The sequence below is a fragment of the Ovis aries genome, chromosome 1, assembly GCF_016772045.2.
Source record: "Ovis aries strain OAR_USU_Benz2616 breed Rambouillet chromosome 1, ARS-UI_Ramb_v3.0, whole genome shotgun sequence".
Lineage (NCBI taxonomy): Eukaryota > Metazoa > Chordata > Mammalia > Artiodactyla > Bovidae > Ovis > Ovis aries.
Genome location: NC_056054.1, coordinates 263,061,528 through 263,087,779, shown reverse-complemented (window position 1 = coordinate 263,087,779; position 26,252 = coordinate 263,061,528). Strand labels below are relative to the sequence as shown.

Sequence of the window (26,252 nt, the reverse complement as noted above, 5' to 3'; positions counted from 1 at the left end):
AAAAGACACTTGTTCCTTGGAAGAAAAGCTATGACAAACCTAAACAGTGTATTAAAAAGCAGAGGCATTGCTTTGCCCACAAAGGTCCGTCTAGTCAAGGCTATGGTTTTTCCAGTAGTTGTGTATGGATGTGAGAGTTGGACTGTGAAGAAAGCTAAGCGCCGAAGAATTGATGCTTTTGAACTGTGGTGTTGGAGAAGACTCTTGAGAGTCCCTTGGACTGCAAGGAGATCCAACCAGTCAATCCTAAAGGAAATTGGTTCTGAATATTCATTGGAAGGACTGATGTTGAAGCTGAAGCTCCAATGCTTTAGCCACCTGATCTGAAGAACTGACTCACTGGGAAAGACCCTGATGCTGGGAAAGATTGAAGTCAGGAGAAGAAAGGGACGACAGAGGATGAGATGGTTGGAATGCATCACTGACTCGATGGACATGAGTTTGAGCAACCTCCAGGAGTTGGTAATGGACAGGGAAGCCTGGCATGCTAACAAAGAGTAGGACACGACTGAGCAACTGAACTGACCCACCTGTGAGTAGAAGTGATTAGCATACCCCTTCCAAAGGTTGGCTATTCCCATGGAGATGTTTTGCAAGACTGCAGACCCTTTCACTTTACTTCCCCACTGCCTCTCCCTCTCTGTTCTGCCTTTTGACTTTAGTTCCTCCCTGCTTCTTTCTTTCTGACTCTATAAAGGAACCTGGCACCCAGACCCCAACAAGATGGTTATTTTGAGAAACAAGCCTGCCATCTTCTTGGTCAGTGGGCTGCCTGAATAAAGTTGCTTATCTTAACCCCTTGTCTCTCAGATTTATTGGCCTATCATGCAGCGAATGGAGCGAGCCCTGACTGGGTAACACCTACAGGGGTGAGACGGTGCAGGTGGGAGGTCCACCCACAGCAGCGGGGCCAGGTCCCGACTGGGCCCCAGCATCGCCCCTAGAGAGAGGATTCAGGTCAGAGCCCATGATGGAGCAGGCTCTCCCACGGCAGCTGCTCAGTGTGCCCATTAACCCGCCGGCTCCCAGAGGTGCCAGGGCAGGTGCCTCAAGCCCAGGAGAGCACAGCAAAGGGGACAGCTCCTCCTGCTCATCCTCCGGATGGTCACTGGCCAAGAAGAGGAGGCCACATGGGAGCCACTGGCAGTGCAGGTGGGGGCAGGGAGCTCAGTGGACTCAGCACAGGGACACGTTGCCTGTACCCACATGCAACTCAGCACCGGGGAGCTGACCTTCCCCAGACTCAGGGGCAAGAAAGCACATGGAGTCTGGACCCAAAACTGCTGAAAACAGGGATGCAAATACTCATCTATGCAGGTTCACAGCAGCGGAAAGAGGAAACAGACCCGAATCCATCAAAGGCTCTGAATGAGCAAACAAATGTAGCCATCACCCAGAGGAATGGCGTTCAGCCATGAAAGGGAGGAGGTTCTGCCACACGCTACGTGGGACACAGAGGAGTCTTGAAAACATCCACTCCGCTGAGTGACAGGCACGGTTGCTGAAGACCACAGGTAGTCATGTGATCCTGTGTTTAGGGAAACTGGAGTCAGAAAGCCGACCTCAGGGTTTCAGGGGTGGGGGTGGGGCTGAGGTTCACTCTCTGTGGGCTTGGAACTGCATTGGGGGATGAATATGTTTTGGAACTAGAGAAAGGTAATGGTCGTACCACACTGTGAATGTGCTAAATTCTACCCAATAGTTTATTTTAAAAGTTAACTTTATATTAGGTAAATTTTATCTCAATCTTATCACAGGAGCTTATCAGAAAGGTCTGGGTATGAAAGCCTTCCTGGGGAACAAGGGACACTTGAGACCCCGTTTCCCATTTCTGGGGCTATGGCCTGAAGTGCCTGCTGCTCTGGGCACCCCAGTTACAGCTCGGGCATGTGCAGCAAAGTGGTCACCTATGGCTTAGAAGAGGCTCCCTTCAGACAGCCTGTATGATGGGTCAGCTGGAAACCAGGCAACCCCATCCTCCAGAGGGAGGGCCACACTGGGATGAGGATACTGGGAATGATTGCTGGAGCACCTGCAACCTTCTAAGGAACCTGAGGCCCCAGGACTCTGGGTCACCAGCTTCCTAACAACTCATTCACAGCTGGCCCTGAAATCCAGCCTCCAGTGGATGGTACCACGGAGACTCCCCCCTCCTCCTGTATCTCATGTCAGGGGCCAACTTGTGACCATAAGGGGGGACTGTCTCCCTTGAGGATCCTGCAGAAAAAAGCAGAAGTTCCCCCCATGGTTGGCCCCACGGAGTCTAGCTGCAGCCCCAGACTGCCAGCTCCAGAGACAAGGGAACCTGCTTGGTTGCTGCCTCTCCAGCTGGGTTTCTGTTCCCTACAGTCAAGTGCTCTTAACCAGCCACAGACTCAGAGCTGCTCTAAGTGGAGTCCACAGGCCAGCACTGTCCCCTGGTTATCAGGGTCCAGGAAAGGTTCCTGGTTCAGGAGAGATGCTTACAAATAGAGAGGGAGCCTGTGCTGCAACATGGCCCGCACCATCAGTGGGAATGTCTCCTTAAACATAACATCCGCAGGTCAGCCCTGATGGATGAGACACTTAGAAGACATGGGTCTTCCCCCAGAAGTGTGAGCACCCATGCACAGGGTGGTGGTGACATCATGCTGTGATGTACATGACCACTCCTTCTGCAAAGACACTGACCTGTCACTGCCCCTGTGATGGGGACAGTCTCAGTGAGGGGTAGTGATGGAGGTGTGCAAAAACCCAGGAGCTGGGAAGCTAGAGCTCAGGCCCCTTCCAGAGGCTGAGCTCAGCCACCATCCAGGGACCCCCAGGCTTCTCACTTCTGAGCCTCCTCCACAATTGTCTCAGACCGTTCCCACTGATTCATTTCAGGAGCCTATAGGACATTAACCTCAAACTTTCTCAGCTTCTTCTTACACACACACACACACACACACACACACACACACACACACACAAAGCTGTAGTGACTAAGAAATTATGTTCTCTGGAAAAGCAAATGGCGATGGATGATTTCCAAAAATTAAGTGCAAAAAGTATAATGCTAATAGGTGATCTGTTGGCAGCACAGATTCAGGGATTGCCTGGGTGGATTCTTCCTTTAAAAGGCCAGCAAACAGTGTTACATGTTGAAGCACAATCCTCCAAAAAATATGTGTTGGGTTTGAACCCCCAGTGCCTCAGAATGTGACCTTATTCAGAAATATGGTCCTTGCAGATGTCATTAATTAAGAAGTTATACTGAAGTGGAGAGGCCCCTAATTCAATGACCAGTGTCCCCTTAAGAAGACAGAGGTGCTCAGGAGAAGCCACGTGATGCCAGAGGCAGAGGCTGGAGGGAGGCGGCCACAGCCAGGTCATCCAGCATGACCTGCAGAGGCTGGGAGCCAGGCCTGGAACGGAGGCCCTCAGAGACTTTGGAAGGAGTCAGCCCCACCCATTATGTGATCTTGGATTTGTGTCTCCAGATTTCAAGAGTATTTTCTGTTATTTTAACCACTCAGTTTATGGTTCTTAGTGAATGTAATTCACATATATGTTCTCTTTCATATTAGAGCCCCAGATCAACCAGCTCTCGGCAATTTAAGACAATGAAGAGGGCAGGAAAAGCATTGTCCCAGGACCCAGGCCAGTGATTGCCCGAGGACCAATGCAAACGCCAGGGCCTGGAGTCCAGCTTGGGAGACCCTGAGTGGACAGGCCTGGGGCCTGGCTGGGGTCCTGTGATCTTTTAAATCTCTGAAATGTTCTGGATGAGAACCAGCAGCTGAATATCATTGGCCAAAAGCCTTCCCTCCCAAGCTCTGGTCAGGACTCCTGTCCTGGTTTACACCCTGCCTCCAGAACCCAGAAGTTCTTGAACAAGAAAATAGAGAGACAAAGAAGGCCATCCAGATTAGGAAGAAACAGAATAAAAAGGGAAAATCAACTAGAATTAGGTTTAGATGCAAGAAAGAGAAAACCCCAAAATAGCAGTACAAAGAAAATGGAAGTTTCTTTCTTTCTGGCGTAAAAATGGGAGGTCAGAGCTCAAGCCTGTCGCCGCAGCTTTGCTCCAGGGTGTCCTGGGGCACCAGTTCCTTCCAGCTCCTGTCTGGATGGTCCTCATGACCCCAGGTGGTGGCTGGCTGCAGCCGCCTCCCCTGTATTTCAGGCAGCAGGGTGCATACCAGGTGTTTAGAAGGAGGGCATTTGACACTCCCTTTTGTGTCTTATTGGGGCTTCCCTGGTAGCTCAGACGGTAAAGTGTCTGCCTGCAATGCAGGAGACCTGGGTTCAATCCCTGGGCCAGGAAGATCCCCTAGAGAAGAAAATGGTAACCCACTCCAGTATTCTTGCCTGGAGAATTCCATGGACCGAGTCCATGGGATCACAAAGAGTCAGACACGACTGAGCGACTTCACTTCACTTCACTTTGCGTCTTATTAACCAGAGTTCACTCATGTAGCCACTCTTGCTGCGAGGTTGGCTGGGAACTATAGTTTTTCCTGGCAGCCACCTGTCCCCTAAAAACTGAGGGTTCTATTACCATTGAAGGAGGGAAGAACAGATATTTGGGGACAGCTAGCAGTTTCTGAATCCATACCCAGGTTTAGTTGTCTAGCCCGTGTCACCTGCTCACCTTCAGACCGAATCAGGGGTCCCCAGGACATCTGGTGCATCACGGATGCCTCGCTGCTTCTCAGTGACCGAAAGTCATCACAGTTCTGTTGTTTGCATAGGGAAAAAGTGTTCGCATTAGTCGAACAATGGTTATGAGAAAGGTACCCACTCTCAGGGATGGTACACTGATTCGCACACGCTCTTTCCTGCTAGAAACGTCAAGTCCCAATGGATGAGTTCAATGAGGGGGGAGGGATGTTGAGGAGGCCAGATCACCTGGACTGTGCCAGGCTGCATACCCAGCGGGGTGAGGGGAGGACTAGGCAGCAGGCGGGTTGGAGGAAGCGAGATGTAGCCCCCTGAGCTGTCTCCAGTTACTAGTTCTGGCCTCATCTCAGAGTTGCCTTTGTGTTCTTCACAGCCTGCTGCAGACACCTGCTCCTCTTAATGCCTTTGCCTTACAAAAAGTTTCAGTGACATAGAATCTACTTGCTATACCCCTGTGACGGAGTGCACTGTGCTCCGCCCCCAAAGATGTTACAGTCCTAACCCCAGCACCTGTGGATGTGACCCTAGGTGGAAGCAAAGTCTTTGCAGAGGACCCAGGTAAGATGAGGCCGTTAGGGTGGACTCCAACCCAGTGTGATTGTGTCCTTGTAAACAGGGGACATTTGCACACGGACACAGGCATGTACAGAGGGAAGATGTGTGAAGACATAGGGAGAAGGTGGCGCCAACCAGGCAGAGAGCCAGACCTCAACAGAGTCTCCCCACAGCCTCAGGAGGAATAACCTGGCCGACACCTCGATCTTGGGCTTCCAGCTTCAAGAGCTGTGCAAGGAGAGATTTCTGCTATTTAAGCCTATGGTACTCTGTTACAGCAGTGCTTCCCAGGTTGTGTTAATGGTAAAGAACCCTTCTGCCAATGCAAGAGATGCAAAAGATGTGGATTCGATCCCTGGGTTGGGAGGATTCCCCTGGAGGAGGGTATGGCAACTCACTCCAGTATTCTTGCCTGGGAAATCCCATGGACAGAGGAGCCTAGCAGGCTAGAGTCCATAGAGTCGCAAAGAGTTGGACACAACTGAAGCAATTTTGCACGCTCGTATGCATGCACACACTTTGCTACAGCAGCCCCGGGAAGATAATACAACACCTGTCCCAAAGGAAGTTGGAAAGAAATATGAGCAGCCCATATTATACAGAATTCGAGAACTGGCAGCTCCTTACCCACGCTGTCATGACCATTAACATCCTTAGTGCTGGAACCTCCCTGGTGGGCCAGTGACTAAGACCGTTCCATGCTCCCAATGCAGGGTGCCCGGGTTTGATCCCTGATCAGGAAACTAGATCCCACATGCCCCAACTAAGAGTTCACATGCCACAGCTAAAGATGCCGTGTGCCACAATTAAGACCCAGTGCAGCCAAATAAATACATAATAAGGGTCAGGGTCCCTCCACAGGCAAGCACTGTGCTCCTCTCCTCCTGTTGTTCCAGAAGATCTTCTGTTTGAGAAAAAGTAACAACAAAACCAGGAGTCGCTGGGCTTCTCCTGTGCATTCAGACGATCAGCCCTGCCACTGATCACCCTGGAAACCACCCAACTTTCATGAAGAGCATAGGAACAAGCATGTCCCCCAAAGGAAAGACAAACAGGTAGTGGCTGACCCAGAGACCAGCAGAGCCCTCAACGCTATCCTTCGCCACAGGCGACATGTGACAGTCACTGCACCTACTCGTCTGTGGACAAAGAATAACTCTCCAACCCGGGAACACAAAGTGCATCTCAGTTTCAAAGGTCTGAGGAAATGAGAATGTAAAGTTATTCATAATCCCAGCATAAATGCTGAACGGGAAAGAAAAAAAAATTAAACAGGATAATGGCTAGGATTCAATAGCATTCCGTTGACTTGCTAACAAGAATTCCAAATTAAAACATTTTTACACCTAAATATGTGTTCGATCACCTTGAAGAGAGGCACTACGGCACTATGAGAAGGAAGGTCTGATGTGACGGCCAGTGGAAGGGTATGGCCCCAGGAAGGGCTCCAGTGAATCACCCAGCGACATCAGTCTTCCACCCAAGCCTGTCCACCATCAAGACCTCATTTCATGCCTTTTAAAAGACAGTTCTGTGGGGCCCAGAACCCTCTCCATGAAGTCGGTTCTCAGAGCTGCCCAAACCCCGGGCTTCTGATCCTGGAGCCTCCCTCCTCATATGCTGAGCGTGAGTCCAGAGGTTTAGAATAGCAAAACACCTACTATTTTGCATGTGGCTCCGGGGGATTCCATGCAGATGCGGAGTTTGCAGTGCAAATAGACTATGGAGTTGTTGATGAAGGAAAAGATTTTCAGCTTAAACCGGGCCTTGTTGGAATTGCCGTTCTCGATCACGTTCGTGTGTGTATTGGGGATGGGGCAGCTGGGGAGAGAGAAGGTGATTCATTAGTTCCACACTGGCACTCCTGTCCTTGTTGCCAGATGAGTTTCCTTACATCGCACCTGAGTGCAGCTGGAGCATGCCCGCAAGTCTCCAAGTAGGCAAGGATGGCTAGGTCTCCAGTTCCCAACAGGAAGGTATCCTGAGGGCACTGCCTAAACCCAGGTCTGCATCCACGTGTATCTGGGAATTCTCTTGGAAGTCCTTTTGACTGCAAGGAGATCAAACCAGTCAACCCTAAAGAAAATCAACCCTGAATATTCATTGGAAGGACTGATGCTGAAGCTGAAGTTGCAATACTTTGGCCACCTGATGTGAAGAGTGGACTCAGTGGAAAAGACTTTGATGCTAGGAAAGATTGAGGGCAGGAGGAGAAGGGACAACAGAGGATGAGATGGTTGGATGGCATCACTGACTCAGTGGACATGAGTTTGACCAAACTCCGGAAGACAGTGAAGGACAGAGGACCCTGGTGTGCTGCAGTTCATGGGGTTGCAAGGAGTCAGACATGGCTGAGCAACAACAGCAAACTCAGACTACACAGCAAGGGGCAGGTGCCCAGTGGCCCCTGAACCCTCACCTGTTGTTAATGAAACCAAACATGACCGGGTCCCTGGCATTGCTGGATGGCGTGGCCCAGCATTCAGTCAGGACCACCTTCAGGTTGCTTTTCTGTTTATAGAGCCCTACTTCGATCTTGACATCATCACTGGCAGACACACTGTAATTTTGAGGAATCGGAGAGTCTCCAATAAATAACTGCATTTCAGTGACGAAACTTCCAGCGCCGTGGAGGTCCTCAATGATGGTGTAAACCCTGCAAGGCAGAATGTTTGCAGGGGTTGCTTCTTTGACCCACTTGTTCCCATTCCTCCCCAAAATGCAACTCCAAAGAAGGGTGGACATAAAAGAAGACCATCCAGTGAGAACAAGCAGAGAAAGGCTATTTTTTTCCCTAAGCTGGTTGGAGCTGGGAGCAGCCCTGGTCACTAGAGCTTGGTGGAGACCTGAAGGCAGGCAGAGGAGGGGTGAGTGTCACAGGTGACAGGGGAGCTCAGGTGTGCCCTGATGACATCCTATGTGACTGGCTAGGGGAGCAGACCTGACTGTCTCTGGTTGGTTCAAACCCGAAAAGGGGACAAGTCTAGGGAAACTGGCAGTTAATCAGTTCCTGGCCAGTATCCACTTGTATGTTCAGTCTTTCAGAAGGGTCTTCAAGTGACTGAAACCCTAAAGAAGCCCCCAGGTGAAGGCACTGGGAGCAGTATGAGCCCCGGGGAATAGGGGAGAGACCTCTGCACTCACCCCCACTCGGGCGTGTAGCCGGATGAGGTCAGGAGGTCATTCTGGAAGGCGCAGTGGATGGGGCTTTCAATCTTCATGTGGTGGATGATGCCCTCTGGGGACATGTCATTCCTCAGCGTGGTCCTCACCACCGTAGTGGTCATGTTCTGAGAACAAACGGGGAGTGAGTGAGCTCCCGGGCCCCGGTCAGCCCCCACCGTGGCTGCGGATCACGGCTCTGGGTGCAGGGGCTGTTTAAAGTTTACCCCCTCCAAGTGTGAAAACGCTGACAACTTTTCCCCAGTATAAACTGCAAAAGATAACATTGGGACACCTGATTTAGCCTATTTCCTGTGCTCCCTTTCTGCATTAGAAGAGAGCCAGAGACAAACTAGATCAGATACCCCAAACAGCAGATCAGGCTCCTGCCCAAATAATCCTCAAGGGCATTTCTGAACATGAGAGTGCAGAGCCCTCACCTAAGAAATCGAGTTAAAATAAATCAGTTAAAGTCCGTGACTCAGAAAACTGCATTGTAATTTTGCAGAGAATTTTGCACAGAACCAAAGATCCAGAGGGCAACCTAACGAAAATGAATGTGATCTGCAAGAGGACTGGGGGATGTGAGGTGATAACGCAGTTTACGCCTGAGGACACGAGTCCCCAGGGAACATTGTGATGCCTGTTAGTATTAACGAGGTTAAGCCCACAAACAGAAGTGCAGAGCAAATCGGTTTCATGCTAGGGAAATGACCCCAAGGTCAGCTGGCATTAAAGACTGGCTGCTCAGAATGTGAATGTTTAGCAGAAAAAAAAGAGGTTTTCAGACAGTTGTGTACCAACTAATACAAGGAGATGGGCTTGCCAACATCAAAGAGAGTTCTGAAATTTCTCCAGAATCAAAAGCAGAGATGAGAACCTTGAGATGGGCAGCTTCATCATTTGATTCAGTGGAGAGAGCATTGTAGGAGGAGATTAAGAATTTCTGTGAAAATTGCCATCATTATGAAAAGTGAAGTCACTCAGTCGTGTCCGACTCTTTGTGACCCCATAGACTGTAGCCTACCAGGCTCCTCTGTCCATGAGATTTTCCAGGCAATAGTACTGGAGTGGATTGCCATTTCCTTCTCCAGGAGATCTTCCCAACCCAGGGCTCAAACCCGGGTCTCCTGCATTGTAGACAGATGCTTTACAGTCTGAGCCACTAGGGAAGTCCTGCCATTGTTATACTGAAGCCAAAGTCTTTTGTTTGACAAAATGCCTGAAGTTTTAATTATCTGTTTGAGTTGCTTTACTTGCTAGTGGCTTGGAGTTTGATTGTCATGGTAGTGGCTTTCCCAAGATCAATACCCCTTATTGACACCTTCAAAAGTATCACCAGAAGGACAGAGCCCAGGACCAACCAAGAACAGCCTGGGTGACCTGTGCTTGTAATGCTTACTGTGCATCACGGCCAGCCTTGGGCCTTGTTCTGCTGCTGTTAAAGTCACCAACCTTAACAGTTTAGAACTAGACAAGGGGCATTTTGTGTGAAGAGGAAACAAGAGGCGTGGCTGAAAATTATGCCAATGAAGAAGTTGGAATTAGAATTGGTGGAAATACACAGCCAAGTAAAGTAAATGTTATTGGACAGCTTGAAGGACGACAGAGCAAAGCAGAGTATGAGCCATATGACAAATGGCCTAATCCTGATAAGGCTGCCAGTAGAGTATCTGCTGAAAATAGAGATTCTGAGATTACCAATACTAATGTGACTGTGCCTCTAACTGACGAGAAACCCAATGGACAATTAAGCCTTGACTTGAGTGGGTCTGAAAACAAAACTTCATCTGCAGGACAAAGCTTAGAGGAGTAGGAAGGGAACTGTCTGCTCTCTGATGATCAGGGAGTTCCTGAACAGAAGGACATTTTGAATTATCTTTTCTTCTACAGCTACTGCATCTACTCCTTACTTGCTGTTTTATAATAAATTATAGAATGAGTATGTTTTACTTGTGTGCACATTAAACAGACCTGGACAAACTGGCAAAGTTGTTCGTATCAAAGAATCTTCAGCTCTTTAACATCACACTGAAAGCTGAAAGCATTTCCTCTAAGAGCAGCAGCAAAACAAGAATGCTCACTGTCACCACTTTTATTCAACTTAGTATTGAAGTCCTAGTCACAGCAATCAGACAAGGAAAAAATAGAAGGAATCCAAATTAGAAAGAAAGAAGTAAAACTGTCACTCTTTGCAAATGACATGATGCTATACATAGAAAATCCTAAAGTGAAAGTCACTCATGCCTGACTCTTTGTGACCCTATGGACTATGGCCAGAATACTGGAGTGGGTAGCCTTTCCCTTCTCCAGGGGATCTTCCCAACCCAGGGATCAAACCCAGGTCTCCCACATTGCAAGTGGATTCTTTACCAGCTGAGCCACAAAGGAAGTTCAAGAACACTGGAGTGGGTAGAATAGCCCTTCTCCAGGAGATCTTCCCAATCCAGGAATTGAACCAGCATTTCCTGTATTGCAGATAGATTCTTTACCAACTGATCTATCAGTGAAGCCCCAAAATCCTAAAGACATCACAAAAAAAACCTCATCAATGAAATCAGTAAAGTTGCAGAAACATAATTAGTATATAGAAATCTGCTGCATTTCTGTACACTAACAGGAGCTATCAAACTAACTAATAAGCTATCAGAAAGAGAAAACAATCTCATTTACAATTACATCAAAAAATAAAATTAAAAACCTAGGAATAAATTTAAATAAGGAGGTAAACGACTTGTACTCAGAAAACTGTAAGACACTGATGAAAGCAACTGGAGCCAACACAGACAGATGGACAGATACGCTGTGGGCATGGACTGGAAGAATTAATATTGCTAACATGACCATTCTACCAGGGCAATCTACAGACTCAAGGCAATCCTTATCAAAATAACCAATGGCATCTTTCACAGAACTAGAACAAAAAAATCTAAAATTTGTATGGAAACATAAAGACCCCAAGCAACCAAAACAATCCTTAGAAAGAAGAAAAAACACTGGAAGTATCATACTTCCTGACTTTAGACTCTACTACAAAGCTACAGTAATTAAAATAGCATGGTATTGGCACCTACACTGACACGTAGATCTACGGAACAGAGTAGAGAGCCTAGGAGTTAACCTACACTTACTTGGGAAATTAATCTATTAATTAATCATTAATATACAATGAGTATAAGTCAACTTTTCCAAAAAATGGTTTTGGGAAAACTAGACAGCTACATGCCAAAGAATCAAACTGGTTTACTCTCTTGCCATGCAAAAAAAAAAAAGTTCAAAATGGATACAGACTTAAATGTTAAATCTGAAACCATAAAACGTGTGGAAGAAAACATAGGCAATATGCTCTTTGAAATAAGTCTTGTTAGTATTTTTTGATATGTCTTCTCAGGAAATGGAAACAAAAGCAACAGTAAACAAATGGGACTACATAAACTGAAAACTTACATAATGAACGGAAGTATCAACAAAACCAGGCAACCTACTGAATGGGAGAAGATATTTGCAAAGGACACATGGTGGCTCAGTTGGCAAAGAATCCACCCATAATGCAGGAGACCCAGGTTCAAATCCTGGGTCAGGAAGATCCCCTGGAGAAGGAAATGGCAACCCATTCCAGTATTCTTGCCTGGAAAATCCCATGGACAGAGGAATCTGGTGGGCTGCAGTCCGTGGGATTGCAAGAATCAGACAAAACTTAGCAACTAACCCACCACATATCTGATAAAGGGTTAATATCTAAGACATAAAAAGAGCTCACACAACTCAACATCAAAAAATACAAACCCAATTTAAAAATGGGCGCAGGACCTGAATAACCCTAAAAGATGATGCTATCAAAATGTTACACTCAATAAGTCAGCAAATCTGGAAGACCCAGTAGTAATGGCCACAGGACTGGAAAAGGTCAATCCTCATCCCAATTCTCAAGAAGGGTAGTGCTAAAGAATGCGCTGAGCATTAGACAATTGCATTCATCTCCTATGCTAATAAGGCTGTGCCTAAGAACTTGCATGCTAGTCTTCAGCATTATGCGAATCAAGTACTTTGACTGAGTGAGTGAAGTCGCTCAGTCGTGTCCGACTCTTTGTGATCCCATGGACTGTAGCCTACCAGGCTCCTCAGTCCATGGAATTCTCCAGGCAAGAATACTGAAGTGGGTTGCCATTTCCTTCTCCAGGGGATCTTCCCAACTCAGGGATCGAACCCAGGTCTCCTGCATTGTAGGCAGACGCTTTACCATCTGAGCTACCAGGGAAGTACTTCAAGATGTACAAATGAGTTTTTAAAAAGGCAGAGGAACCAGAGATTGAATTGCCAACTTTCGCTGGATCATAGAGAAAGCAAGGGAATTCCAGAAAAACATCTATCTCTGTTTCATCAACTACACTAAAGCCTTTGACTTTGTGGATCATAACAAACTGTGGAAAGCTCTTAAAGAGATGGAAATACCATACCATCTTAGCTGTCTTCTGATAAACCTGTATATGGGTCAAAAAGCAACAGTTAGAGCCTTGTATGGAACAACTGACTGGTTCAGGATTGAGAAAGGAGTACCACAGGGCTGTCTGTTGTCACCCTGTTTATTTAATCTATATGCTGAGCACGTCATGAGAAATGCTGGGCTGGATGAGTTATAAGCTGGAATCAAGACAGGTGGGAGAAACATCAGCAACCTCAGATATGCAGATGATACCACTTCAACGGCAGAAAGCAAAGAGGAACTAAAGAACCTCTTGATGAAAGTGAAGGAGGAGAGTGAAAAAGCTGGCCTAAAACTAAATATTTCAAAAAAACAAAAACAAAAAACTAAGATCATGGCAGCCAGCCCCATCACTTCATGGCAAATAGAAAGGGAAAAGGTGGAAGTAGTGACAGATTTCCTCTTCTTGGGCTCTGAAATCACTGCAGATGGTGACTGCAGCCGTGAAATCAGAAGATGATTGCTTCCTAGCAGGAAAGCTATGACAAACCTAGACAGTGTGTTGAAAAGCAGTCATTACTCTGCTGACAAAGGTCCACATGGTCAAGGTTATAGTCTCCCCAGTGGTCACGTACTGTGAGAGCTAGACTGTAGAGAAGGCAGAGTGCCAATAAATTGATGCCTTCAAACTGTGGGGCTTGAGAATACTTCTATGAGTCCCTTGGACAGCAAGAGATCCAACCAGTAAACCTTAAAGGAAATCAATCCTCCAAACTCGTTAGAAAGACTGATGCTGAAGCTGAAGCGCCAGTATTTTGATCACCTGATTCGAACAGCCAACTAATTGGAAAAGTCCCTGACGCTGGGAAAGATTGAGGCAGGAGGAGAAGAGGGCATTAGAGGATGAGATGGCTGGATGGCATCACTGATGCAACGGACACGAACTTGGGCAAACTCTGGGAGATGGTGAGGGACAGGAAGGCAGAGGGACAGGGATCGCAAAGAGTCAGTCGTGACAGGACAACTGAACAACGATATACATAATGGAATACTTCCGAGCCATAAAAATAAGAATGGAATTTCACCATTTGCAACAACATGCATGGACCTAGAGGGTATCATGCTAAAGGAAATCAGTCCGACAGAAAAAGGCAAATACTATATGTTATCCCTTGTATGTGGAATCTAAAATACAAAACAAATGAACAAATGCAACAAAATAGAAATAGTTATAGACACAGAGAACAAAGAGTGGCTCTCCAAAGAGTGGTTCTCCAAAGGGAACCAATACTCTTGGATAGTATTGATCTCTCTAGGTTATTATACAAACACTGAAATTAGAGTGAAAGTCATCATAATTTTTAGGGTTCATTTTCCTTGGTAGAGACTCCAGAAGCATTAGCGTCTAGGAACAAAGTCACACAGGTTCTTAAGTGAACGATTCAAAATGAAAACATTTAAACATCTTTGAATTTACACCTATCTCCTATGATTGCTTTTTAAAATAAAGTGCTTGTGTTCATATCTCCAGGCTTCCCAAGTGGAGCTGTGGTAAAGAATCCTCCTGCCAATGCAGGAGACACAGTAGATGTGGGTTCAATCCCTGGGTCAGGAAGATCCCCTGGAAAAGGAAATGGTAACCCACTCCAGTATTCTAGCCTGGCTAATTCCATGGACAGAGGAGACTGGAGGGCTACAGCCCATAGGGTCACAAAGAGTCAGACACAATTGATCTATGAAGCACGCACGCATGCTCATCTTTCCACGTATTTGAATGATCTGCATGATGTTTGCAAGTTCCGTGTTTTTTCAGTTCATTAACAGAATCTCATGGAGCACATCTGGTTTTACAAAGCCAGGAAGTCACATCTTGGATGGGCTTTATTAAAGACAACGAATCTGGAACACGTGCCCTCCCAGTGGTGGATGTCATGCGCCTTGACTCACTTTGAAAACTGCCTCAGAAAACCTGGGCAGTCTCCTTCTGTCGTTGTACGAATTTTACACAAATTATGAAGATGATTCGGTACTCCAGGAAATCTTTGGGGCGTGGGCTCATTTCTCTCTCTTCCAAGGCTGTGCTGTGTTCGATCACTCAGTTGTGATCACTCTTTGAGACGCCATGGACTGTAGCCTGCCAGTCTCCTCTGTCCAGGGGATTTTCCAGTCAAGAACACTGGAGTGGGTTGCCATTTCCTCCTCCAGAGGATCTTCCTGACCCAGGGATCAAATCCACGTGTTTTATCTCCTGCATTGGCAAGCGGCTTCTTTACCATTGAGACACCAAGGAAGCCCTATCTCTTCCTAGCCAGATCTAAATCATCTGTACAGAGTGAATCAAACTCAGAACTGAGACCCTAAATTTCACTTTTATTAAAAACTAGGAAGTCAATAAAATTTAACCAAAAATAAAAAGAGGCAGAACCCACTTATTGCGTATACTCTGCTGTATTTGTATAAGGAAGCCTTGGGGAGAATCTTAGTTTTTGACAAATTTCAAAACACTTAAGAGCTCCTGTGGCTTCCAGGGCTTGGATATGACTCATAAGATATGCATTTCCTTTTGTTCTGAATGGGCTCCGAGTCTTACCGAATTTAATTGCTCAACCAGGTGTTTGTCCAGCTCAGAAAAACAAGCAAGCAGGAGAGCTGATAACTGCAGCCTTCTCCTTGTCTCTGGGCCCCCTGTCTGCCCTCCAGTCGTGTGGGCGGCGACGACTCCCGACAGGGCAGCCCAGGGCTCCTCCCGCCTGAGCACCACAGGCAGGAGCATCTTACTTCTCGTATCTTTCCCTGGTTCTACAAGCCCCGCACCAAAGTGGCCCCGAGAGCCGCGGCAGCATCTTCGCCTCCCCTCTCTGTGCACCCACCTGCAAGTGAGAGTCTTAGGGATCTTTAAGAAAGAGAACCGGAACCCTGGTTGTTTTCCGGTTGTACTGGTTAGAGGGTCGGAGGGGAGCTGAGAAAGGCTGTGGTCACCAGAAGCATTCTAACTGGTCCTTCAACCCAGGGGCCCTGTCTGTGGGTCTGAGACACCCCCCCCCCAAGGCAGCCAGGCCCACAGGTCCCCGCTGACCTCCAGCTGCCTGGCCTGCCCTTGGCCCAGGGTCTGGCATCGAGGCGGGCTGGCACGCTGAGCTGTGTTGCACCACGTCTCCAACCTCCCCTTCCCCAGCCCATCCTACTCAGGCCCTGGGTCATGTCCGGGCCTCCTGCTTAGCACAACACTGATTCTGACCCTTTCAGCCCAAGAGGCCATCTCCCTGTACCCTAGACTTGGGGTCATCAGCAAGCTCAGGCCAGCCTGTGCCCAGGCTCCCCCTCCCCATGAGGGAGCTCACCCAGGGCTCCAGCCAGAGCCTCTGAGGGTCCCACCCTGTGCCACTGAGACCCTTGGAGCGGCAGAGTCACAGAGGCTACAGGGTCCTCGGAGGCCAGGCAACCTCGACCTTGCCCTACCCCTTAAACCTTGGTGAGCTTCCAGGTCCCATTGATTACACATGGATAATAATACCCAGGGGCTTCCCTAGTGGCTCAGAGGGTAAAGCGTCTGCAATGCAGGAGACCCGGGTTCAATCCCTGGGTCAGAAAGATCCCCTGGAGAAGGAAATGGCAACCCACTCTAGTACTCTCGCCTGGAAAATTCCATGACGGAGGAGCCTGGTGGGCTACAGTCCATGGGGTCGCAAAGAGTCAGAAATGACTGAACGACTTCACTTTCTTTCTTTCTAATAATACCCAGCCTGGCGCTGATGAGGGAGCTAAATACCCAGCCAGCAGGTCCCAGCACCCTCCCTACCCCTGTTCTAGGAAATGAAGCCAAAGACCCTCAGGGCCCTCCCCACCCAGCAGCGCAGTTAACCCAGCAGTTTCCCTGATAAGGACTACCCTCCCCCAGGGCCATGGCCGACCCCCTGTAAGACCCTCCCCAGCCTACCTCCAAAAGGGGACCCTTCCCCTTGGTGCGGCGCTCCCGCCCAGAGCCCAGCCTTTCCCACTGGCCAGAGCCACTTAGATACCATCTATCATGTAAATTCCTGGCCTCCCTCACAGGCATGGTCCCCTCCATACATCCCTTGGGACCATTTCAGCCTCCTTGTACAGGCTCCCTGCAGAGGCCTCTCCCCACCCTGGGGCACAAGCCAGGTCCTGGGCTGAGTGCTGGGCTGGCCCCACCCAGCTTTACTGGGTGATGGCCCTCACTCCATGCCAGGACCAAATGTTTCTCCGAGGACAACCTGCTCGGGGCTGCTTCTTCTCCCCAAGTCCCGGCGCTGGCTGAACCCACAGAATGCGTTGCTACTGCCTGGTGTGGCCCTGAAAGCAGAGCCCTCGTGCTCAGGGGCCAAAGGTGGGGAGTGGGGGGAGGGGGGATGGGCGGAAGCAGGAGTGTGACCGTGGCTTAGAGACAGCCTTCAGAGACTCAGGACCTGGAGCCGTCAGCCCGCCATATGGGGATGCTGCAAACCAGAGATGCGGAGGGGGGCCTGGGAGCTGGCCCAGAGCCACCCCAGCAGTCGGTGGCTGGGGGAGGCCAAGAGTCCCTCTCTGCACGTGAGATGTAAATGCCTTCTGGCCAGGACAAGCCCACTCCCCACACTGCACCGCAGAGGAAAGACCCTCAAATATGATTTTGGATGGCCCTCCAGCCAGGTAACCCCCACCAATGCACGCACACACAATTATTCATACATTCTTCACAAACATCCCCCCCAACACACAGGAACACTGACACACTGTCATACACACACACATGCACACGCAGGCTCCCAGCTTTCCTGCCACTTCACACACAACCGCTGACACACGTGCACACGGACACGTTCTCATACACAAACACGCGTGCACACAGACAGGTTCTCATACACAAACACACATGCACACGCAGGCTCCCAGCTTTCCTGCCACTTCACACACAACCACTGACACATGTGCACACGGACACGTTCTCATACACAAACACACATGAACACAGACACCTCCTCATACACAAACACACGTGAACATACATGTACACACAGACTCCCGGCTTTCCTGCCCCTTCTTCTCCTTCACTACCTATCCTTCTGGCCCGTGCATCCAACTCACCGGGAGGATTTTATAAACGCTGACTTCACACCTGTTGCCCGATGAGAACTCCACCCTGTTCTGACCCCTGGCTCTGTTCTGCACTCAGAGTCAGAGACTCCGGAGTGCAGCGTCTTCCCAGTCCCCCAGCCCAGACGCTGACCCTCCCCACCCCGAGATCAGATGCCTGGAGCCTTCTCCCCAGCCTCACGCTCTGCAGGGCGGTCCCGCACTCGCTCCACGCGGCTGCCAGGGTCACGTGTGTGCTGTTTCGGTCGCTGATGTTGCAGGACGGCTGCCCCAGGTAGAGCGAGGACTCGGGGATGCCCTCCTGCTGCAGAAAGCGCCTCTGGATGACAATAGCCACCTTCTCGATCTCACAGAGCACCCTGACTGCCCCAGTCAGGTTCAGCCGTGGGGAGAGGCCCTGAGCGGCAGGGCGGGCACCTTGCACAGAGGCAGCTTCAGCTCCCGTTGGGGTTGGGGGCTGTTCTGGGCCAGGGGCCTGGGTTGTGTTGCCAGGAGAGTCACCTGTAAGACAGGAGGAGACAGGAGCATAGAGTGGGTCTGTGTTTAGGGTCAGCCACGGGAGCCTGGCCAGCCGGGTGGCACAGGGCGGGAGGGTGGACAGAAGCACAGAGTGGGTGGGTCTGTGTTTAGGGTCAGCCACAGGAGCCTGGCCAGCTGGGTGGCACAGGGCGGGAGGCTGTGGGCAGAAGGTGGACAGCAGATGGGAAGCACTCGCAGCCTGCAGCCATGCATGATGAGGCTACACATGCCAGCACGGCTGCACACACACGCGTGTTGCATGTTCCCACCAGCCCACGCAGCTGGGCATGCCCTGGCTCACTTTTGCCGCCATGGCCGGGGAACTGTAGGGCCCTCTGCCCTCCCAGGCTGATGTTGGGCATGTGATGAGCCCATGGACTTGGGACCAGCCATCACCCCCAGGGGCCCCTGAGTCTTCTCTGTGAAATGGGTTATGGAAGACCTTTATGGTGGTCCAGTGGTTAAGAATCTGTCTGCCAATGCAAGGGACACAGGTTCGATCCCTGGTGCAGGGAAGATCCTGCATGCCACAGAGCAACTAAGACCTTGTGCCTCAACTAGAGAGTAGCCCCTGCTCACTGTAACTATAGAAACTCACGCGCAGTACCAAAGACCCAGTGCAGCCAAAAATAAAGCAAATAAGTAAGTAAAACGGGTTAGTGAAGTTTACTCTGGATCCTCAGATTCCTCACTCCTGCTCGGCTTCCCGCTCCCCTCGAAGCATGCTCAGTTTCAACCTCTGGGAGAGCACGAGGCTCTGTAAGAACATCCCCCATCATCTGAGGGCAGACCCAGGACACGCTCAGCCCTCCCGGGGCCTCTGCCACAGCCCAGCTCCACCACCTGCCCCTCAACCCCTGCCATCCCATCTCGAGGCGCTCACCAGCTGCCCGGCCGCAGGCGGCAGCCCAAATCCCTGTTCCCAGTGCTCACAGCCTTCTCAGCTGGCTGCATCTGGCCTCGCTGAGCAGCCTGCTCCGGCTCTCCCACACACCTCCTGCAGGCACTGGCTGCAGCCAGCCCAGGTGGTGTGCCTGCCCACCCTCAACAGCTCTGTTCTCACTGCTGCACCCACCACCACACCCCGCCCCGCAGCAGCCCCCTCTACCAGATGACGACTGCTGCTGCTGCTGCTAAGTCGCTTCAGTCGTGTCCGACTCTGTGCGACCCCATAGACAGCAGCCCACCAGGCTCCCCCGTCCCTGGGATTCTCCAGGCAAGAACACTGGAGTGGGTTGCCATTTCCTTCTCCAATGCATGAAAGTGAAAAGTGAAAGTGAAGTCGCTCAGTGGTTTCCGACTCTTAGCGACCCCATGAACTGCAGCCTACCAGGCTCCTCCGTCCATGGGATTTTCCAGGCAAGAGTACTGGAGTGGGGTGCCATTGCCTTCTCCCAGACAACTGAGCCACGCTTTAAGACTGGTGCTAAGACACCTCTTTCCTGACCACACCCTGACCACACCCATGGGACTGAAGCAACTTAGTGTCCTCTGGGCCTCCTGCTTCTACCTCAGGTAGCCCACATCTCGCATCCCCTGAGGCATCGCGTTCACTCCTATAAACGTCTGTCTCCTCCATTTGCCCACAGATCCCTAGAGGGCAGGGGTCATCTCAGGGTTAACAGTGAACCCACAAAGGTCCCATTTAGTGAAAGAAGTGCTACATGGACAGTGGGGCTGAGCGGAAAGATTTCCGTGCGTCATTTGTCACACAGACTTGGGTTTTGAAAGATCATCTTTTAGCATCTGAGAGGACACACCTGAGTGGTTGTGTGTGTTTTCTCATCACAGGCATCAGAAGAAGCACTTAGGAGATGAGGTGCCTCCAGAAGGCTGGAGGCGTGTGGAAGGATGGGGAGGTACCAGAACATATACACATGCACACAGGCACACCCATGCACAAGTACACACATATGTATCTACACATGCACATGTGTGGCACACGCATGCACACGCACACTCCGGAAACTTGCCCAGGACTTAGAGATATGTTGACCTTATTTAGAAAAGACGCACTTTGGGGATGAGTGTCCTTAAAAGAACAGACTATCTGATGGTATTCCAGACAAAGGATCCTGATAATATTACCTTCGCAGGGTCTTCCAGAAAATTCCACTAGGAGGTCAGGGGCGCCTCCCTCGCAGCTGCAGGTGAAGGAGCCCAGCGTGTTGCGGCAGGCAGAGCCCGGGGCACAGTTATCCTCCCGGCTTGCACACTCATCAAAATCTGCAGCATGCGGAAAGCAAGACGGGAAACCCTCGTGGGGACCTGAGAATCGCGGCTGTGCTGTGGTTCACAGCAGCTTGATGAGGAAGGTGCATCTTGGGGAGTAAAGTTAAAATTATCAAGTGACAGCAAAGATGACCAGTTCTGGAGGGCTCAAGAGCAGGGTGGCACCTTGAATTTCTACGGGGTTGGGGTGGGAGCAGGTGGCAGACAGTCTGCTAAGATTGTTCTGGAAGGAGGATTCCTGGACCCGGGGATGCTGGGGTGGGGAGGGGCACAGCAGCATCCCGTCAGCTCCCTAGAGACCAGGAGACAAGGAGGACCCCACCCCCACCCTGGTCTCAGGCAGAGGGACCCCGCCACCCACCTGCTCTCATCTCAACACTCAGTTACTCATCTTACTAGCAATAATGCAGCTTTACTAAAGAAAACAGATAAAAACTCAAAGGGCTTGGCAAAGCCTTCCATCTTGGTGTTTCATCTTTCACATACCATCTATTTGGGTCTTTTGTACCTGGGTCTATTGCGTTCTTAGTATTTTATTACCAATGCAAGTGATCACTCTGTATTTGGGATATAACTCTTCACCAGATTGTTGAAACAATTTTTTGGTCTGTTGCTTGTTTTACAGTGGTGGTGACTATTTTGTTTGATATGAGAGCTTGAATTTTTTGTAGAGGTAGCTATTCCAGTCTTTTTCTGCATAGGCTTAACCCTTTTCTTTCCAAAAATCAGAAAAATGTTCATCTACATGGTCTTTGATTTTACCCATACATGTAACTCTAAGCCTTTTATCATGTATTCTTGGGCCTGATACGTGCTAAGGATGGAATTGTGTGCCCTCAAAATCTATATGTTGAAGCCTTGACACCCAGTAGGACTGCAATTCGAGATGGGCCCTTCAGAAGATAATTAAGGTTAGCTGAGATCATAAGAGAGGGGTGCTGATCTAATTAGGACTGATGGCCTTATATAAGAGACACCAGAGCCCTCCCTCTACACACAGAGAGGAAAGGCCACTCAAGGACACAGCCACAGGGTGGCCCGTACACGTCAGGAGAGGGCCCTCACCAAAATCAGCTGGCATCCAGTGTCTAGAATTGCGAGACAATAAATGTTGGTTGTTTAAGTCACTCCATCCATGGTTTTTCTTTCTTTTTTTTTTAACGACAGCTTGAGCTGATCAATACAATATGAGAGGAGACTCTAAACGGCCTGTACTCCCTGCTTTTGTCTTCAATTATTCTTCCTAGGATCTCCTTGGCAACTGTGCTGGGGAGGAAGTCTGGCTGCAGAGAGGGGCCTGTCTGCCCTCGGTCCAGCCCACTGAAGAGCAGCAGAGGAGGAAGGAGCGGGGCGCAGAAGGGAGGCAGTGTCCCCGGGCGCCCTGGCAGGTTCACCAGAAGATATCTTCAGCCCTTACACCTTCTCAAAAAAACCATAGTACCAATTAGAGAGACAAGGGTCCTATAGGTTTCCATTTTCATCCCATGCAGGGAAGCCCTTACAAGGAGGCCCATCTTTCAGAAATGAAGCCAATGGGGGGATTTCACTGCCTCCTTTGGACAGTGAGTCTCCGTCAGGGCCTGGCCTTCACTTACCTCCTATGAAGGTGTCGCCCCTGACCACCTCCAGCAGAGAGGTGTTCTGAAAGGCGGCCAGGAACACAGCAGACACCTCCTGGACATCCATGTCTGTGATGACCAGCAAGGTGAACTCCACCACGACGCTGCCGTTGGAGATGCGGGTCACTTCTATGCGCACCCCGCCTGTGTCCAGGTGCTGAAGCATGAAGGCTGGCAAGGAATTCCGCACCTTTAGAGAAACAGGGCCGGTGAGAAGAGCTGCCCGCTGTGAGGAGACAGGGTACTTGTTCTAAAGTGGTTCCTCTGGGGACTGTGGCCAGCAGCAGGGCTGGCCTTGGGAAAGGCGTCAAAGCCACGGGTCAGCTCTGGCCTGGTCCCCAGGCCCAGCACAAATACCAGTGGAGTCTGAGACGATGAGCCCTGTCCTCCCCACCGACCAGCCAGTCAACACGGGGCTGAGTGCCAAAGCCCCACCCTATGGGGCTTGTAACCTGGTAGGGGGCTCACGAGGGCAGTTAGGATCTGCTGATCACTCTTGGCTCAGAGCCGTGGGGGTGGGGGATGGCTGAACGAGTGGTCAAAGGGAGGGACCCCATGTCCCCTGCTTGGTCTGCTCCAGAACAGTCCTTGTGATTCTCACGCTGCAGGACATTCCCCTTTCTTTTTCGCTGCCTGCCTTTCCGAAGTCCGCTTCCCTTGAGCATCCCAGCTATTGTTGCTGTTCAGTTGCTCAGTCATGTCCGACTGTTCATGACCCCATGGACTGCAGCACACCAGGCTTCCCTGTCCTTCACTATCTTCTGGAGCTTACTCAAACTCATGTCCATTGAGTTCGTGAGACCATCCAACCATCTCATCCTCTGTCGTCCCCTTCTTCTCCTGCTTCCAATCTTTCCCAGCATCAGGTTCTTTTCCAGTGAGGCAGCTCTTAGCATCAGGTGACCTAAGTATTGGAGCTTCATCATCAGTCCTTCCAATGAAGATTCAGGACTGATTTCCTTTAGGATTGACTAATTGGATCTCCTTATTGTCCAAGGGACTCTCAAGAGCCCTGCCCTTATAAGCTTTGCTTATTATTCTATCAGTTTGGACAGAACTCTGTATGTAATAATAACCATATTATTCCATTCTAACCTATCATGGCCTAAATGCCTAGAAAACTAACCTCATCATATGATGAGCTTTGAGTGGTCCATATAGTGCAAATCTGCCATGGAAAAGCCCACCTCCATGGTTTGCCCTCATAAGAATACCTCATCTGCGTCTAAACTGCATGAGGTTCAGGCACAGGCTTGTGGATTCCCAGCCTTGGGACAGCCAGTGTGAGCATATCACCCACAAGAGACTGTGGATGCTCAGGAGACCCCAAAGCCGCCTGCAGTCACGTGGCTGCCCCCATTGTCGCTGGAAGAGCTGGTCTTCTCTCTGTCTCTCTTTCTTTCTCTCTGGGATTTCCAGAGACGGCTCTGTCAGAGCCTTGGGTTAAAGTCACTCTTGTCTGCATTACAAGCCAGTCTCAAAGCAAAGCTCCAAGCCCCTTGCTAGGAAGTGACAGAGAAAAAAGCAACACATTATCCCACGACATCCCAAAATATGTCCTAATGTCCTATGTAGGTGTTAAGTTGCACAATTATTTGCTATCCAGAAATTCCAGATAGCAAACTGTCCTCCCAAATAGGCAAAAATATGAAATACTTTTAAAAAGAAAGGTTAATCAAGGAACTTGAGTGGTAATGAAGCTGTCTCGTGAGGCCACTAGAGCCGTGTGATCTGATCTCAGTGACTGTTGCTTAATGTGATATGTGTTGTCGTTAGGGGCCTCCCAGGTGGCTCAGTGGTAAAGAATCCGCCTGCCAATGCAGGAGACACAGGCTCAGTTCCTGGTTCAGCAAGATCCCCTGCAGGAGGGCATGCCAACCCATGCCAGTATGCTTGCCGGGAGAATCCCATGGGCGGAAGAGCCTGGTGGCTGGGCTGCAGTCCGTTTTCAGTCACTAAGTTGTCTCTGACTCTGCAACCCCATGGACTAGGGCGCACCAGGCTCCCCTGTCCTTCACTATCTCCTGGAGTTTGTTCATATTCGTGTCTGTCGAGTCAGTGATGCTATCTCAACATCCTCTGCCATTTTCTTCTCCTTTGCCTTCAATCTTTCCCAGCATCAGGGTCTTTTCCAATGAGTTGGCTCTTTGCATCAGGTGGCTAAAGTAGTAGAGCTTCAACTTCAGCATCAGTCCTCCAAGGAATATTCAGGGTTGATATTGTTTAAGATTGACTGGTTTGATCTCCTTGCAGTCCAAGGGACCCTCAAGAGTCTTCTCCAGCACCACAGTTTGAAAGCATCAATTCTTTGGCTCTCAGCCTTCTATATGGTCCAACTCGTGATGTGCAACTATCATTTAACCCAAGGAAGCTGGTGATACACACGTGAATCAGACCATCAACAGCTCTTGAATCCATCCACACACTGGGCCAGGAGCTGGGGACCTCAAGATAAATAAAGCAGGATCCCAGACCCCAAAGATCACCAATGGGACGGTTCCTGGAGGCAGTATGCCTGTTTTATCAGTAACGCTGATGGGGTTGGAAAGAATCACCAACCATTGCAGAGCCACCAGCATTGCAGCCACCAGCATTGCTGAGGCTTCGTCCTGCTACGACTCCACCAATAGGTGGCGCTGCCGAGCTCTCTCAGCTCTGCATCTTAAACTCCCAGAACAAGGAAAAGCTAAAATATCTCAGATGTCCTCTATGCCAGCGGTCTCCAACCTTTTTGGCACCAGGGACCGGTTTTGTGGGAGACAAATGTTCCACAGACCCAGGGGAGACGGTTTGGGATGATTCAAGCACATTACATTTATTGTGCTCGCTATCTCTATTTATTACTACTCCAGCTCCATCTCAGATCTCCAGGCATTAGATCCTGGTGGGTGGGGACTCCTGCTCTATGCAAACAAGATCTCAACTAGTGCATTCTCTATTCAAAGGGTAACCTAACCACCAGCAAAAAGAACATATTGCTACTCTAAATAAATTCTAACAATGTACATTCTTTGGGATGAAAAAATGCCAAAGGGGTTGCAGAGTGTACTGCAACAAAGAGAAAGGAAAAGAATTTTTTAAGGCTGGAATTACAGCAGCATTATTCCCAAAAGCCAAAAAGCGGAAGCAACCCAAATGTTCATCAGTGGATGATGGATAAACAGAATGTAGTCTGTCTTTACAGAGGACTATTACCCGGCCATAAAAAGGAATGAAGTTCTGATATTGGTACAACAGGGATGAACCTTGAAGATATTATACCCAGTAAAATAAGCCAGACACAAAAGTCATGTATTGTATGATTCCATTTCTGTGAAATATCCAGAACAGGCAAATCCATAGAGACGGAAAGCACACATCTGGTCCCAGGGGCAGAGAGAAGGGGAGATGAAGAGCTAAACTGGTTTCTTTCTCAGAGGATGAAAACGTTCTGGAATTAGATGGTGGTGATGGCTGTACAATTTTGCAAACTGTCTAAATCGCTGGATCCTGCACTTTAAAAGAGTGAGTTTTATGGTGCGTGAAATAGATCTCAATTTGTAAATGCTTTTCCTTTTTAAGGCACAGGGGAGGCTTTCTTCTCCACAGGGTCCCACATCAATAGAGACTGAACTGAAAACAACGTGAAACAGAGGAAAAGATGTGTCCCTCACCAGCTGGTGTGTCTATTTAATGACAGATCGGAACACCCAGGCCCTTCCGCAGAGCTGGATGCCCCAGCTTCCTCCGAAACTGAGGAGTCTGTGGCCCTCCTCAGTCAAGCCTGAATCCCCATTGGCTGTTCAGGATGCTACCACCTCCCTCCTTCACATCCCGGGAGAAAATAAGGACCAATTCCACCAACTTACCGTCCTCAAGAAGAGCTCTAGGAAGGCCTGGGACTGCTCACTGCTGGTGTTGCTGAAGGATTCTAAATACCTGACGTTCACTATTCTGACTTTCCCACTGAGCTTCTGAGCCGCTGCAGGGTGGAGAATAAACATGTTTACCATGGTGAGTGT

General features: G+C 49.5%; 1 protein-coding gene across 1 annotated transcript in view; it reads right to left on the bottom strand.

Moving 5' to 3' along the window:
* UMODL1 (uromodulin like 1) overlaps positions 1-26,252 on the bottom strand; it is a 79,313-nt gene that overhangs the window by 861 nt on the left and 52,200 nt on the right. The window contains exons 14-21 of the mRNA XM_042237443.2: positions 26,100-26,212; positions 22,228-22,441; positions 20,489-20,626; positions 18,063-18,382; positions 8,344-8,489; positions 7,619-7,855; positions 6,861-7,020; positions 4,616-4,700 (exon numbers count right to left, since the gene is read on the bottom strand). Coding sequence (XP_042093377.1) covers positions 4,616-4,700; positions 6,861-7,020; positions 7,619-7,855; positions 8,344-8,489; positions 18,063-18,382; positions 20,489-20,626; positions 22,228-22,441; positions 26,100-26,212 — 1,413 coding nt within the window. The remainder of the gene's footprint in view (positions 1-4,615; positions 4,701-6,860; positions 7,021-7,618; positions 7,856-8,343; positions 8,490-18,062; positions 18,383-20,488; positions 20,627-22,227; positions 22,442-26,099; positions 26,213-26,252) is intronic.